Raw genomic sequence first — 15,587 nt, 5'->3', positions numbered from 1 at the left:
GTTCCGCAATCTCTGGGTCCGGTTTTGGGGAAATCTCTCCTCAGCTCAGCTTTCCTGTCCAGGAAAAGGCAGGTTAAGTTTCCCTCGATTCCTACCTGCTCGGATACTTATACGTTTCTCCAACTTTTTCTTGATGATGGCAATAATCGTAATAATTCTAGTTGTTACCAAACAATAATAATATTTAGTGATTGCATGTCTGTGGCAGAGGAACTGAAACAAACCTAGACAGAGGAAGATCAAAGTGAACTCCATAACGAATGGTTTCACAAAAACGAGGGAGTTGCTTCTCTGGGGACGCTGATTATATGTTCCTACCTGAATGGGCAGTATGTTCATATATTCGATCTTTGGGCAACAGACATTCTTTCCAATACTCGATAGTGATTCTAAGCTTGGCTAATATATCCAGGAAGTTTTCAGAGTGACAATAACGGAATTACTATAGTAAGTCGAATTTGAGGCATTTTTGCTGATAAATGTCATTACAGTAATTATAAAAATTGTTATCACAAAACATTACTTCATGAGATCAAGAAACTCAGTGTTTTATAGAACAGTAACTGAGACCTTGAATGACTGTGACATGGCTCTAAGTTATGAGATAAGTTTAAACAAAAATGGAAAGCCCACAAAAGGAACAGCTTACCTGCTACAGAGGCTACAATGAGGATCAGGTGATACTCTGAGTAACCTTCAAAGCCCTAAATAAAGTTCCAAGCCTTGTGAATTCTGACCTTACTGCAGTTGCCATTGTTTTGTCTTTCTACGTCCCCAGGAATCTTCAATAATCCACTTGAGTAGGTCTTTGCTCCTTTATCACTGGCTGGCTTGCTGACCTCTGGTCCTCCTAGAAGATACCATATTCCCAGAACTTCTTTTAGACACTTCTTCATATTTCCTTCTAGTGTTCCAAGTTATCTCTAAGAGCCATTACATTGTTATGCATTGTATTTTTTTGTCCAAACTTGCCCTCTCCTTTTACCCCACCCTCCATTCCTATGTTAAAGTGCCTAAAGGGTCCAGGAAAGGTAGGTTATTGAATGCAGATGACCGGGTATGTTTTTGTACTTATGTAGTGTCAAAATATGGCAGGGACTATGGTAACATATATATATTTCCATTCTTTGCCTACTGATCTACTGACACAAGGAACCCAAAGTGGCCTGGTACTATTTTCAGCTTCTAGTTCTGTGGAACACTTCAAGTACCTCCTAGAAGAAATGTTCTTGAGAATCAGGACCATAATCCATCAGATTCTAGGTTTGGAGATAGAAAGCACAAATTTCACAAGTGGGTTACTGGGTATGATAGTAATAGGGACCACTTCTGTTTTGACCCCTTGGTCCTTGTACCTATGTAATTTTTCTATTAGAGACACAATACCATATATGTTCAATGCATATCTTGGTTCAATGCACATCAATGTATATATTGTACCTTGGAGGACAGCTCCCCAACTTTGTTAAGGTGCAGCATCTTGTATCAGTGATTTAACTGTCTTCAACATGCCATCCCACAGTTCCATGAGGCTAGCTGCTTTGGGATGATGAGTAAGCACCACGAATTTTGTGGTTCTGAGTACACTGTCACACCTCCTTGATCATGCAATGGGTTCCTTGGTTTAAGGTATGTCCAGTGGACAAGGTATTCATTCCATAAACTCTCAGATGATGGTGCTGTTGGAGGTAGAGCAGTCAGGGAACACAAGCCCAGCTTCAGGGCATGTATCATTCTGGTACGGTATTTTACTTCTTTTGTTATCCATCCATGCCTGGTACAATGGTGGGCATATGAGAAAGATTAATGAAGTGCTCAGTCCCTTGGGAATATTTGCTTATACATTTTATTTACAGCAATATAATTTGTGTTAATCACAAATTTTGTGTTAATTTCCACTTGTATCATCTGAAGAGCTGTAGAAAATTTTGCTCAGCAGCACAATAGTAACTACTCTTTCTTACTACTTTTGGTCAGTGATTGATATTTAGTGGTGGGAAGTGGATTCTTAAATGGGTGTCTCCTGTGCTCCTCTGACTGAAGCCAACTGCCTGAGTCAGCTAAAACTTAGACACAAATGCACCATTGCCTTAGTTTGCTCACCTCTGCTGCAAAAATGCAGCATTCTACAAATAGGTACAACTTGTGGGGAAATAGCAACTTAGGAAAGAACTCTAAACTTCTAGCTATCCTACAATACTAGAACTGTTAATGAAAAGGAGGAAGTAATATGCCAGATATTGTCCCTGGGATCTCAACAGGAGCAATAGACATCACCTGGGGGTATATTTTTGTTCAAGGCAAGACAAAGTTTCTAACTGGACCTGTCCAAGCAATTGACTAAGCTGTACATTTCCTATCTGTGATGCCGGCTCCACCTTGATAGGGATACTGTTGACTAGATTGTGTCATAGTAGGAAGTTGCATTAGATCAGTGATACTCAAGGTGGAAAGGGAAGGAACCATCAAGAGGCTGACGTAGTTTGAAAAAGCATATAAATGTCACTCTTTTGACTTTTCTTGTATTTAACTGTAAATGTTGGAGCCAGAAGGTCATATGTCCTAAGGGCTTCTGTTCCAGCGCTCAGCCCGCCGGTCCACGAGCTCCGTGCTTTATCTCTGTTTCTGCACAGTCCAGTTTTCCCACCAGGAACGCAGTTTTCTCTTCCCCTCCAGCTTACTCAATGGCCCCTCCTCTCAAGATTTTCTGTGGTCCTCATATCACCGTAGCTTCTTCAATCCACACTCTAATCAGTTGTGTTTTGTACCCCTGTGCTGTTCTTGACTTGAGGGCTCATGGAAGTCGGACCACTAGGTCTGCCATTCCTCCTCGCCGCCCATGTGGGCTGCCACCACCCCGCGGGGAGTCTCGAGGATTGGCTGGAGCTACGGAAAGGCCAGCGGGGGTAGCAGGGAGCGCGGTGAAGGCAGGACATACGGAACTTACTCCAGCAAACCTCGGCGGCTCCCTCAGGGCTCTCATCGGACTCCGCCTCCGGAAGTGCCACAGAGACGCGCTGGCCTCCAAGAGGTCTAGAGCGGCACTCGAAAGGCTGGGGCGGCTCGCGAGCCAGGGTGTCCGCGACGGGACGGCCGCTTGGCCCGCCCCTTGCCTCGGGTGAGTGCCCGGAAGCCGTCCTGGGGTCGTGGTGGCTGCGGTCCCTTGTGTAGCTTCTCGGGGAAGAGGAGGAGGCGGCCCCGAGCCCTGGCGGACGGGGCCCTTGGTACCAGGGCCTGTTTCTCTTCAGTCAGGGTTCGCCCCGATGCCCCGCGGACTGAGGGCCCCGCCGTCAGAACCGGTGACCAGGCTGCTGTGAGCTGGCCTTCTGTGGCCCGCCTCGCCCTTTGGGGACGCGCGTTCGCCTCAGGGAAGTGGGAGGAGGGCAGCGCCGGGCGAGGCCTTCTGAGGACCGGGCGCCGGGGCCCTTTCTGAGTGCTGTGGAAGGGGGACGGAGCCCGGCCTCGTCCTTGGGTTTGAAGGACACCGGTCAGACCTGTTTGAGGCGCAGCTCCTCCCTGGCTTACTGTCAGGATTCTGGGAAAAGGCCTGCCCACCTAGTCTGCGTTAGCGGAGGGCCCGACCGCAAAAGTGGCATTTTGTTCTTAGTCAAGCCTATTCAGTAATTCAGAGTGGGCTGACAATGTTTAGCAAGTAATTCCTAAGCGGCCTGCTTTAAAAAAAAAAAAATAATAATAATCGTAGCCAGCATATTTTTCTGGGTACAGAGTTGAGCCTTGAACGAAGTTGTAAATTTCAACTGTTCAGACTTTCCACAGAAACCTTTACACAATTAAATTGTGCTTTGACTTTTTTAAAAAAAAATACCACATACTCTGATTTGGTGAATTTAAATAAGCCTGCATTCTTGGACCATATGATTAGGTTGTTAAATATTTGAAACTGAATAATTCCTGTTTTTCTTCGTGTTTCATTTAGGTAGGTAATCACTATCAACTGTTTTTATTGGGTATCTACAGTGTGTAAGATACTTTGTTAATTCCTAAGGATATAAAATGATGGGCAGCTTTCATTTATTACAGTGATTTCTCCTAATCTCACCCTACAGTGATGGTCATTGTCCTCCAGAACAGGAATGGAGGAAATACCGACCCAGGAAGCAGAAGGATCACCAAGGGTCCAGTTTCAGTCATTGGAGACCCAGTCTGAGAGTCTGTCCCCAGAGCCTCAGTTCGTGCAGGATGCCGACATGGAACAGGGATTCACTGGGGGTAAGGCAGAGAGCACTTACATCGAGGAGAAGGGGTTGTAGAGGGACTCTCGGGTTTGGTAGGAGAGAAGCCAGGAACCCCAAAAAGAAGATTCCTAGAGGGAGGTTTGGAAGGAAGGGACAGATAGGACTCAGTTCAGTCCTGATCTGAGCCCCTCTATTGAGGAAAGTCAGTTTTTCTTTAGTGGGTGGAATGATAGTCACTCACTATGCTCTGCCTGTTTTTCATTCATACAACCTTCACTCTATCCGAGTTACTGCATCCAGAATAATTTCTAAAACGTGCTGCTTTGTCGCATTCACAGTCCTTGCTTCACTTTCACTTCCTCTTAGATTTAGGGCCTGTCTCTGCCCCCGTTCCCCTCACTTAGTTTTTTTCCTTCCTTGATGACCTTGCATGCTTCGCCACCTACCTTGCTGTTGCAGCTGCAGTGTTTGTGACTAATCTAATTTTGGTCAAGAAAGCAACCATTTAATGCTTGAGCACAACACCTATATGAATATATACATATGATACTAACTACATTAAAACATTTTTATGTATTGTAGAGACAGGTTGATCTTGGACCCTTTGTTTTGTAAGAACTTTGTCTTAGGTGACTCGTGGCCAACTGCTGTGCCTGAAATAACTTGTGTCAGCAACACGGATTGAGTGCCCCAGTGTGTGAGTGCTGTGGGGTGTGGTGGGAGCATGGAAAGGATGGCAAGGAAAAAGATGAGTCTTCCTTATTTTTGGGGGCCTTACACACTGGTTGCAGAGACAGTGCCCATTCACAAGAGAAAGGTTTAATGAAGTTTGAGGAGCAGTGTCTGGGAAAGTCAGAAGTGTACTAAATAACCATGGCCCTGGACAAGTCACTGCAAGTCTTTATGCTTTGCTTTGCCCGTCTGCAAAACAGGTGGAATGCTTCCTGTTATGTTAGAGGAATGTCATGCCATGAGAATAAAATGAAATAAGAGATTTCATGTCTCTGTCAGGGGTCTACACATATGCAGGAAAGGCATGCAAGTGCTGAGAAGGATCAGAGTAGACACACTCAATATCTGATAAACATCCACTGGCTTTACTAGAAGGTCGATGCAAAGAAGGGTCCTGCTGACTCCCTCTTCTGTAAGGGAGCCCTGGGGAAGGGCTGCTCTCACTTTTGGCTCCTTTCTCCTCCCTCAGCGCCACCTGTTCCCCAGGTGCCTGCTCTTCCCCATGAGGGAAGCCCAGGAGACCAGGCGGCTGCACTCCTGACAGCCAGGTACCAGGTGAGCTGAGGAACCCTCTGCTTTTCCTCAGGGACTGTTGCTGCTAATTGAGTGTGACCCTTCCCTCATCCCATCTGTAAACCTCACCTGGAATTTTTTTTCAATAGTAGATCCCAGTTTGGGAAATGATTCTCTTCAGAGATCTGGACCTCACACAAACCACCTCCCCATCTTCCCAGCACCACCAGTAAACACTGTTCTTTCTTCATCCCTGGTGTTGTGATGGGCATTTATTAGGTGTGAAAGGGTTGTGAAACGTAATCCCTAGATTTGAATCGGTTCTCCCTCCTCTCCAACATAAATACACACCGGTGACCCTCTCTGTCATCTCCTTCATTCTCTGTCCTTGATGCAATAGTGGCTTCATTCCCCGGGGCAGCCAGGCTGTGTTATTTCAGGAGTTTGTGACATTCGAGGATGTGGCTGTGCACCTTACTCGAGAGGAATGGGGATGCCTGGACTCTGTTCAGAGGGATCTCTACAGAGAAGTCATGTTAGAGAATTATGGGAACGTGGTCTCACTGGGTAAGGACTATCTTTCTTATTATTCAGTTTACCCAATAGGATATTGAACACCTTGTTTCTGAGTAGGTGTGTGGTCTGAAAAAGTAGAGTGTGGTTCAGATTCCAGGTCTTAGAATCTCTGAATCCTCCATCTTTAAGATAATCTCCTCTGGGAGTGGGTTTCCTCTGGGGGTTTTGAGATGAGATATTCTACCTCTTATCCTCAGCTGATGTTTCCTGCTTTTGTGGGACATCTGCTCCCTGTTAGAAAAGGAAACTTGCTTGTGCTTTGCCTAAGTTTTCACCTTCCCTTTTCCCTTTTTATGAGAAAGACTAGGGCCTCCCAACCTGCAATCAGACCCTTTCCTTCCTGGTATATCAGTGCCCCTGTGTCTGAGACTTTACGATTTTCACTGGAAGAAAAAATGCCTTTTTTAGGCATTAAAGATAGGCTAAAATATTTCTTGTTGAATAATCCTTTACCTTCCTTAAATTCATCTCTAAGCAGGCAGAATTGGAGAGGCTTCGTTTAAAGGCATGACTCACTGTGAGTACATTTCAGTGAGTCACCCAGATGGTAAATCCTAAGTAAACTCACCCTCAACAGCAGAAGTCTCAGACTGAAACACTCTCCTTTGTCTTTGGGTGGTACCCTAGGCAGCTGAGATTAGGCAGCCTGTAGTGCCATACAGAACTTCAGTGGGGTTGTTGGCAGCCCCCTTGATGTGAGCATTGCTCCTTTTCCTCTTTCTGGTTTGGCCTGTCTCTGCTTCTGTTATTTTGTTTTTATGTATGTGCGTATTTAATCACACTTTTTCTTTTCTCTCTCTCTCCTTTTGCTTTGCCTATGCTGGAGGCATCCAAGATGTTGCTTTGGCTCTTTGATTACATTCAGGATTTAAAGGTCTTACCTATGGGGAGGCAGCTGCCCACTGGGAAGGTTTTTAGTGTGTTTTCCATTCCTGGCTCTTTGATCTTTGTAGGCATACTTCTCCGCCTTCCCACCACCCGGATTCATAGTGTGAATTCCTGCCCGGCCCTGAGTCATACCCAGGCAAGTGCTTTCTCTGGAGAAACACTTGCAGTCCTTTCAGCAGGAATCTCCAAGAGATGGCCCAAGTATCGGCTTCCCATCGATATTGCTCGTCCCCGCTCGGAAACTCCTTTTCCACGATTGTAAGATACTAATTACATTTGATTGATGGAACAGATGCTCCCCAGGATGTCACCACTGTGTAAAATTGCAGCTCCTCAAGTGACCTTTGTTAAATTTCTAAAAGGCCAAGGAACCCCTCTGTTGCCACCAGATGCATTTTGAACCCTGGGTTCTGGGTTCGTTCAGAAGCCACAGTTGGTGGTCATTTACTTGTGTTCTGAGAAATCACAAAGTTCAACTCCAGCTCTTCAGTTATGATCTTTTCATGTTGTTTTGGAATGTGGAATACACTGTGCACCCCTCCTTTTCTGTTGTGAACATAACCTGCCCGTTCTGTTACCCAACTCTCCTGCAACCCCTGGGCTTTCTTCATAGTTAACACTCTAGTCTTCTTCCTTTAAGTCCGTGTGTTCCCCTCAAAGGTCCTGCCTTCATCCCCTTTATTCTTTGTGGAGCTATACAGATTGATGCATTGATACGACCTCTTCTGATCAAGTGTTCTTTAGCTTTTCCCTTGATGGAGGGGAAATGGGAGGGCAAAAGAGTTAAATTTTCTTATTTTCAGGTTATCAAATTGAATGTATATTTAACAGCTTTGTAAACTCTAAGTGATATGTAATTGCAAACTACTGTTAATTATCTATTAATTACATAATTTCCAACAGTTAACCTGTCTACTTTTTGGAGTAAAGAAACTTCTTACCAGTTTAATCAGCCTAATAGCACAGCATGCTATTAGACTGAATTTTATCCCATTTCCTCTGTCATCTCTGCACATACACAGGACACACATGAACAGTCCCACATATGAATGCATACAAGAAATCCTCCTCACTTCTGTGACCAAGTCAGCAGCATCTCCTTAGTAATTATTTTTTACAGTCCTTGGGAAGTCATTTTCATATTCGTGAGTTCAGCAAACTCCACCTGGAATTGAAGTTTATACACTTAATTAACTTAGCTTAATGTTGTAAAATTAGGATTTTATAATTCAGTCCCTGACTTAGGGGTCCCACTTCCCAGTTCACATCTTGTTCCCATGGCAGTAGCTCTGAGGTATTTGTTGGACATTAGAACTTTGGTCCTTCAGTTAAGTGTTTTCCTATATAGTAATAAATAAGTATGAGTAGATTAATGAAAGAGTAAAAAAGTAAGTGAAAAGCCATAAATTTCATTATCAGATCTAAAAAGAAGCATATTCTTTTGACAGTGAGTGAATTACTGGCTTGATGGTCATACCCAAGGGGAAGTTATCTGTGACTTGGTGCTGGAGATTAAGACTGGGAAAGAGGCCTAGACTGCATTTCCTATGGAACAGTTTGGCAGGTGCCCTGTTAGATGATAGCATTAGAAACATACTTATCAAAACTCTAATTGATAAGTGAGGTGATATATCAGGAATCTTTGCCCCATGCCCTTTGCTATTTGAAGTTGATGTGATTAGGACAACAATGATTTTGTATAGAATGTCTTTTACTACCCAGCTATGTACTAGTTTTTGAGAATCCAGTGTGTTAGTAGGCACTGTATATATTTCATTTAATTCTTAACATAACTCTGTGAGCAGGTAGTTATTCCACTTTATATTTGAGGAAATGGAAGCTCAGAAAAGTGATCTGCTCAGGGTCAGAACTAGGCTTGGGACTCAGGTCTGATTCTGAAGCCCATGCTCTTTCAGTATTTTGTGCCTTAGAACAATTAGTCCAGCCACATAATGGTGTTTTTATATTCTTATGGCTCTGTACTTTGATGACAATTAAAAATGGCCATGAAAAATTGGACAGATAGGCATAAGGTACAGCTTGGGAGCAAAAAGGACATGCATTAAGAAGTAATATTGTGTAGAGGTTCATTCCATTATTAGAGATATATATACAAGAACAATATTACTAAGGAGAGATTTTATTTGTATATTTATTGAGGACCAGGAAGAAAGGCATGAAGCTTCCAGATGGCTAAAATCTTAGCAAAACTGGTACAGGCAACAAACCAAATAATGAGGTAAAATTTTAATGTTATTTTTAAAGACCAGGTTAAATAAAAAATCTAATTAGAAAACTGTCAAGGTTTACATTTTAAAAGTCACAAAGTTAAAAAAAATTAATTTTAGATAGGAAAAATTTAAAGCAAATGCATATTTTGAAAGCATGGAGTTTTGACTTAAATTTAGGGTAAAGGTATTTAGGCCAATTGCAAGAAAACCTGCCTTAATGCTTTCTGTGACCCTTAGCGTGATAGATGGAAAGAGAATAAACTGGAACCAGACTTGGATTCCACATAACCAGCTGTGATGCATTGAGCAAATTATTTAAATTGACTTTCATTTTCTTCATCTGTAAAATGTGAAAAATTATGTTTACCTTTCTGGGTTGTGCCAAGGATTAAATTAGGATTAAATTAGATTACATATACACACACATATATACATATATGTGTAAAATTATATATATATTTATAAATCTAATTTAAAATATATAAGTAAGTAGATTATATATATATTTATATATGTATAAAAGTACTTGGTTCATGGTAGTTAAGTATTTTTTTTGAAAGGCAGCAAGTGATATGAGCTATAGACCAATTTTTTAGTACAAATATTTCAAAAGAGCATTGAAATGATTTCTTTATAGTGGACTTTCCATAAATTGAATATTGCTCAGATTGTTGCCTAGGGGTTTGGATTTTTATTATAAAGAGATTTCATTAGTTTGACACTAAATAATCTCATAGATCCCTTTTAATTAAAACATACATACTCCAAACCTTTTGGATCCTAGCTATCCAGGTATTGTTCTAATCACTATTTCAGTTCTTTTTATTATTCTCACCTTTTGCTCTATTGTCTGTTGGAGCTCCATTGTGTGTTGGTCTTCTGTTCTCTTTCTGTATAGATTGTGGAGGAAGGGATGGATTTCATTCCTCATCATTACTTTTTACTAGTTGAGTATTTAAAAGCCAGCTTCTAAAATAAGACTGTTTGGATTTGAGCCACAGCTTCACCAGTTATTATGATCTTAGGGAAGTTACTTAACCTCTCTGAATCTTAAATGGGTATTTGTAAAATGGCTATAGTAAGAGCTCCTACCTCATAAAATTGTGGTGAGTATTGGGTGACTGAGTCGATAAAGCACCTTGCATGGTACTTTGCACCTACCAAATGCTTAATAAATCTTAGCTTACTTACTATTTTGATGATACAGATGACTTTAAGTCAAAATCTTAAACCCTGTTCTCTTTTCTAAACTGTAGCCTTATATCTCTACCTGCCTGCTCTAGTCATGTTCTCTTACACTGTTCTACATTACCTTCAACATAAGTCTAAAATCAAACTCATCATCCCACATGAAGATGATCTTTTTTGTTGTACATATGTGATTTAAGTGTAGATACAGAGTAAATAACCAAAATTTGTTTAAGTTATCAAATAAAAACACTTTAATAAATAACGCTGTTAAAGTTGCAAATTGTGTTACCAGAATTCTGAGCAGTATAGTTGCTGCTCCATGCCACACTAACTTTGTTTTTAACTTGCAAAACTATTCCATTTGCTATGGAGGACCTTAACTAAGTAAGTGTCCAAAAGGAGAATCAAATCTTGATGCCCAGCAGGAATTCAGAAACACAGTAAATGCCTTTCTTATATCTGTTCTGATCTCCCTGCTCATAGGCTCTTACATGGAATCCCAAGATGGCACTGTTGGTTTATCAAAATACTTTTCAGGCCCAATGTCCTCTTTGAAACACTGGCTATTATATGTTGACACTTGGGCACAAAATTGGCACTCCATGTAGCGCTTAAGTAAGAAAATAAAAAGTGCAAGATGTAAAATACATAGTCTCTGCTATCAAAGAGTTTATAAGTCAAGTAGGGATGGTAATACTGCTATCAGTTTAAAAAAATTTACAGACTCTGTTTATATTGACATGTCATAATAAAGGGAACAAAGTAAATCTTGTAGGTATTTGGTAAGTGGAGAAAAGGACTTTTGTAGGCAAGGTGTTTGAGCTAGACCTTGTATGTGTGCTACTAGAAGCTTTCTGGATGAACATGTGTAAACACGGCCCTTTTGATTCTGTAATAGCTCTGCTCCCTCAGAAGCCAAGTGCCTCTTACTTTTCCTTTAAAAGAGATTAGACCCTAGCAGTCCATTATGCAAGCCAGTGAAAGCTGTTTTATGTAAAGATGCATTTTCAATGCACTTTCCTCACTATATCACATAATTAGTTGTTATATCTGTCTCTGCAGTTAAGCGTGTAAAGTCCTTGAGGAGATGAACTTTATCTGCTTGGGCTCTTTATCCCCTTATACTTTGCATACAGGAGGTACCCCATAAATGTCTGTTGAATAAATAAAAATTATAAGCACCTAATGGGTAAGGATGTGTCATATTACTCTTTGTTTCTTCAGGTGCACTGAAATGAATTGTTTCTTGAGGTTGGTCCTTGGAATATTTATTCAGTCTCAACTGGTTAGGTTGCTGTAGTTTAGCTCACAGTAGACAGGTGCTTGAGTATTCACCTTTCTCCTGTCCAGCAGTTTTATTTTGATGACCTCAATTTCGACAAGGTCTGATTTTTGTAGATCAGGTCTAATACAAAGATTGAACAGATGAAGAGTGACAATAATAATTCCTATGAAGACAGGGACAGGTACAGACCCATGCACAAATTCCTTTGTCCAGGTAATGGTTAAATGAATATTTCTTCCAAAAGTCATCAACTTGCCCCTTAACACACCTCTTTCTGGAGGACAAATATGACCTCCTCATAGAAGATCTTTGCCTCTTCACTCTCCAGGAGTTCCTAATGTCTCCTAAAAATTTACTTCCTCTCTCCATTAAGCATTAGCTAAAAGAACAAGTGGATGGTGTAGTATCCAGGATAAATCGCCACATCCCATTTCCTTCTCTGTGAGCAGGGTTTCCAATTTCCAAGCCTGATGGGATCTCCCAGCTGGAGCAACATCTACAAGTCTCTGATCTGGAAACTCAGAATAGAGAAGTCTTAAGAGATGACTGCTCAGGTGAGTAAGGTAGATCAATCAAATGGAATTAGTAGGGAAGTAAAGTCCAGTTGTCAGCTGAGTTGTAGCTGCTGTAGCTGTCAGAATGAAGAGCTGTCTGTATCCCAGAATGGAGAGTTCTTTCCTTTTCCCTTCATTTTTTTGCATTTATTTTGTCCCTTGTCATCCACAAGTGGTACTAGTCCCTGTTCAAGTTGCTATAATTTTCTGAACTATTTCCCTATTATCTCCTTTGAAAAACCTTAACTGGCTATCATCTTATTCTGCTGATATATCCTCTGTTTCTGCCACACCCTGTACCATTTGGATCCTGCTTTACTGCTTTTGTTCATGCCCTTATACCTGCTGTTGAGATTTTGTGCCTAAGTTTCAGAGTAAATAAACTTCTCTCATCCTGGTAAATACTAGATTATTTAGTTTTCTCTCTGAGTTTTCTTTTTCTAAGCACAGGGTACACATTATATTTGCATTTTCTATTTATATATTGAATCAGATGGAGAGACCAGAGAAGAGAACAAGCTGTTGATTCCTAAGCAGAAAATTTCGGAAGAAGTACATTCATACAGAGTGAGAGTAGGAAGACTCAAAAAGGATATTGTCCAAGCTCCTGAGACTAGAGAAGTATATAAACCTGAGGACAGATTAGATAGGCTTCAGGAAATCCTAAGGAAATTTCTCTTCTTGGAGAGAGAGTTTAGGCAAATAACAATCAGCAAGAAAACCTTCACCAGTGAGAATAACAGTGAATGCAATGAACCTGAAAAAAGCTTCAGTCTGGACTCTACCCTTGATACAGATCAGCGAGTTCTTAGAATACAGAATATCGATGACACTGATAAGTGTGACGTGAGCCTAAACCAAAATTCAGCTGGTGGTAGACATGAACAAAACCTAATGCAGGATTTTCAGAATACTGAATATAAGGAAAGCTTAATGGATCTCTCCCACCTTATTAAATGTGAGAGCATTCCCACCACTGAGAAATCCTATAAATGTGATGCATGTGAGAAAATCTTCTATCAGAGCTCAGCTCTCTCTAGACATCAGAGAATTCATACTAGAAACAAACCCTACAAATGTAAAGAATGTGAAAAATCTTTCAGTCAGAGCTCAAGTCTTAGTCGACATAAAAGAATACACACTAGAGAAAAACCCTATAAATGTGAAACATCTGATAAATCCTGTGAAGCATCTGATAAAACCTGTAGTCAGAGCTCAGACATAATTCAGCATAAGAGGATTCATGCTAGAGCAAAATCTTATAGATGTAGCAATTGTGAAAGAGTCTTCAGTCATAGTGTACACCTTACTCAGCATCAGAGAATTCACAGAGAGATGCCCTGTAACTGTACTGGACGTGGCAGTGACGTCTGTCCTACCTCATACCCAGGCAAGCATCAGAAGGTCCACTGTGAAGAGAAAGCCTATGAATACAGTGAATGTGGGCTGACCTTCGTTAAACATCAAGGAGTTCATCTCAGAGAAAAGCCCTATACATGTAATGAATGTGGAAAAGACTTCAGATTGAATTCCCATCTTATTCAGCATCAAAGAATTCACACAGTAGAGAAACCACATGAATGTAATGAATGTGGAAAAGCTTTCAGTCAAACCTCATGCCTTATTCAGCATCACAAAATTCACAGGAAAGAGAAATCCTATGAGTGTAATGATTATGAGGAAAGTTTCAGGTACAGCTCAGACCTCGTCCTGCAACAAGAAGTTCTCACTAGAGAAAAAGCCTTTGATTGTGATGCTTGGGAAAAGAACCTCAGTCAGAGATCACACCTTGTTCAGCATCCGAGAATTCATACCAAAGAGAAACCTTATGAATGCGATGAACGTGCGAAGACATTCAGTCAAGTTCAGGCCTCATTCAACATCTGAGAGTTCACACCAGGGAGAAATCATTCACGTACTGAATGGTAAAGCCTTCAGTTATAGCTTATCCTTTATTTGGCATCAGAGAATCCACACAGAGAAAAACCCTCTGAATGTGATGAATGTAGGGAAGCTATTAGTGTTAAACTCTTAATTGACACCTTTAAACCCATGCCAATGAGAAAACCTGAGACTACTGAATGTGGTAAATGCTTAGGCTATTTTCATAATTTAGTCACTCTTGGAGAATTCATACTGGAATAAAATTCTATCACTGTAATGAATGTGCAAAAGCCTTCAAACAAACTACCTTGTTCAGCATCAAATTCATTTCATGCAGAAAGCCTATGAACGTAATAAATGTGTTTGCATGGGGGAAGAGTCTATTATATTCCAATCCTCATTCAGCATCAAAGAACCCATGGTCAAGAGAAGTCATGCGTGTAGTGAATGTGACTGATCTTTCAGTGGAGTTCAAGTCTTTGAACATCATCAGAGTGACCACACCAGGCCAGAATGTGACAATGCAAATGGAATGGTTTACTGCCATATTTCAGACTTACTCAGTGTCAAAATACTGGAGGGAAAATTGATTATTTGCATATGACATTGTTAGTATATGACATTGTTATTACAGAAGAAACTAGTCTGAGGAGTGGCTTGGAGAGCGCAGTGCTGTTTTCTCATGGCATTCTTTTATTAATGTAAAAGGTATCTTAAGTAGGTAAGAGACTCATTTCAGCTATTTTTATTTCAGTGTGGCCTATAAACATTTTTATATTTCCTGGAATTGATTTTTGTTGTTCATAGCTTCCCTAAGGTACACTAATACACCAGTGTTAAAACATACCAACTTCTGAAAATAGCTCATTAGCTTTTTTGCTGTTCATGGCCCAAGTTCTCTCCAAAACAGACTCTGAGGCCTGCTTTTTCCTGAGGACCTTACTCACTATTCCTTTCCAGCCACAGCACATGGGTTCCTGTTGAGTTCTCCATTTTCCGAGGCACATTTGAACGATGGTTTCTTAGTTTTAAGCTTTTCACCAGCAGGTGTGCTGTCCCTCCTTGGTGTTGCTGTTCTGGTGTCTTCCCTAAGTGATGCATCTTCCTTTAAAAGAACTGGATTTCCACATCCTGTCCATCCATGAATATGAATGATCCTGTCTCCCGAGTGTGTGGCAGGCAGCAAGCATTTTCAAGTAACGCCAAAGTTCTTAGCAGCCTTGTCTGCATCCACAGCCCTTTCTAAAAGAGGTGATGAGGACATCAGGGAGCCAGCCAGACTTCCGGAGGCCCAACTACATTTCATTCAGCACCTATTTGCATGTGAGAATTTAGAGTTATCTGCAAAATGCTCAGGTCTGCCTTTGATAGGGCAAAACACAGAGAACATACACTTAACAATCAGAGTTTGTAAGGCAATGCAACTTTTCAACAAAGATATTGCTGTTCTTATGTAGTGTCTCTATATAGAGTATTTCAAGAGTGGAAGGTCTGTTCCTGGTAAAATTTTAACCATATGATCGCTTCATTATCTGTT

General features: G+C 41.0%; 1 protein-coding gene across 15 annotated transcripts; it reads left to right on the top strand.

The window, feature by feature from the left end:
• Positions 1-938: 938 nt before the first annotated feature.
• Positions 939-14,323, top strand: LOC118918324 (zinc finger protein 655). Of its 15 annotated transcripts, none has more exons than XM_057487343.1 (6): positions 940-3,118; positions 4,088-4,230; positions 5,398-5,483; positions 5,882-6,008; positions 12,062-12,166; positions 13,557-14,323. In XM_057487343.1, exons 1-6 carry the CDS (start codon positions 2,685-2,687, stop codon positions 14,051-14,053), a joined length of 1,392 nt encoding a protein of 463 aa, XP_057343326.1. In that variant the 5' UTR covers positions 940-2,684; the 3' UTR covers positions 14,054-14,323. The 15 variants fall into 15 exon arrangements, with proteins under 15 accessions (XP_057343317.1, XP_057343326.1, XP_057343318.1 ...); XM_036897015.2 differs by having other exon boundaries at positions 944-3,118; positions 12,660-14,323; XM_057487337.1 differs by having other exon boundaries at positions 2,996-3,118; positions 4,068-4,230; positions 12,660-14,323.
• Positions 14,324-15,587: the final 1,264 nt, after the last annotated feature.

Source organism: Manis pentadactyla, chromosome 10 (genome assembly GCF_030020395.1).
Source record: "Manis pentadactyla isolate mManPen7 chromosome 10, mManPen7.hap1, whole genome shotgun sequence".
Classification (NCBI taxonomy): Eukaryota; Metazoa; Chordata; class Mammalia; order Pholidota; family Manidae; genus Manis; species Manis pentadactyla.
The sequence above is the reverse complement of the archived record's forward strand: the minus strand, read 5'-3'. Positions and strand labels throughout refer to the sequence as shown.

Excerpts from the sequence above, each read along its gene's own strand:
- LOC118918324 (XM_036897015.2), top strand. The coding sequence starts at position 2,685 with ATGGCCCCTCCTCTCAAGATTTTCTGTGGTCCTCATATCACCGTAGCT. Across the intron at positions 4,231-5,397 it reads GGAACAGGGATTCACTGGGG|CGCCACCTGTTCCCCAGGTG; the intron begins GTAAGGCAGAGA and ends CTCCTCCCTCAG. Across the intron at positions 5,484-5,881 it reads TCCTGACAGCCAGGTACCAG|GAGTTTGTGACATTCGAGGA; the intron begins GTGAGCTGAGGA and ends GTGTTATTTCAG.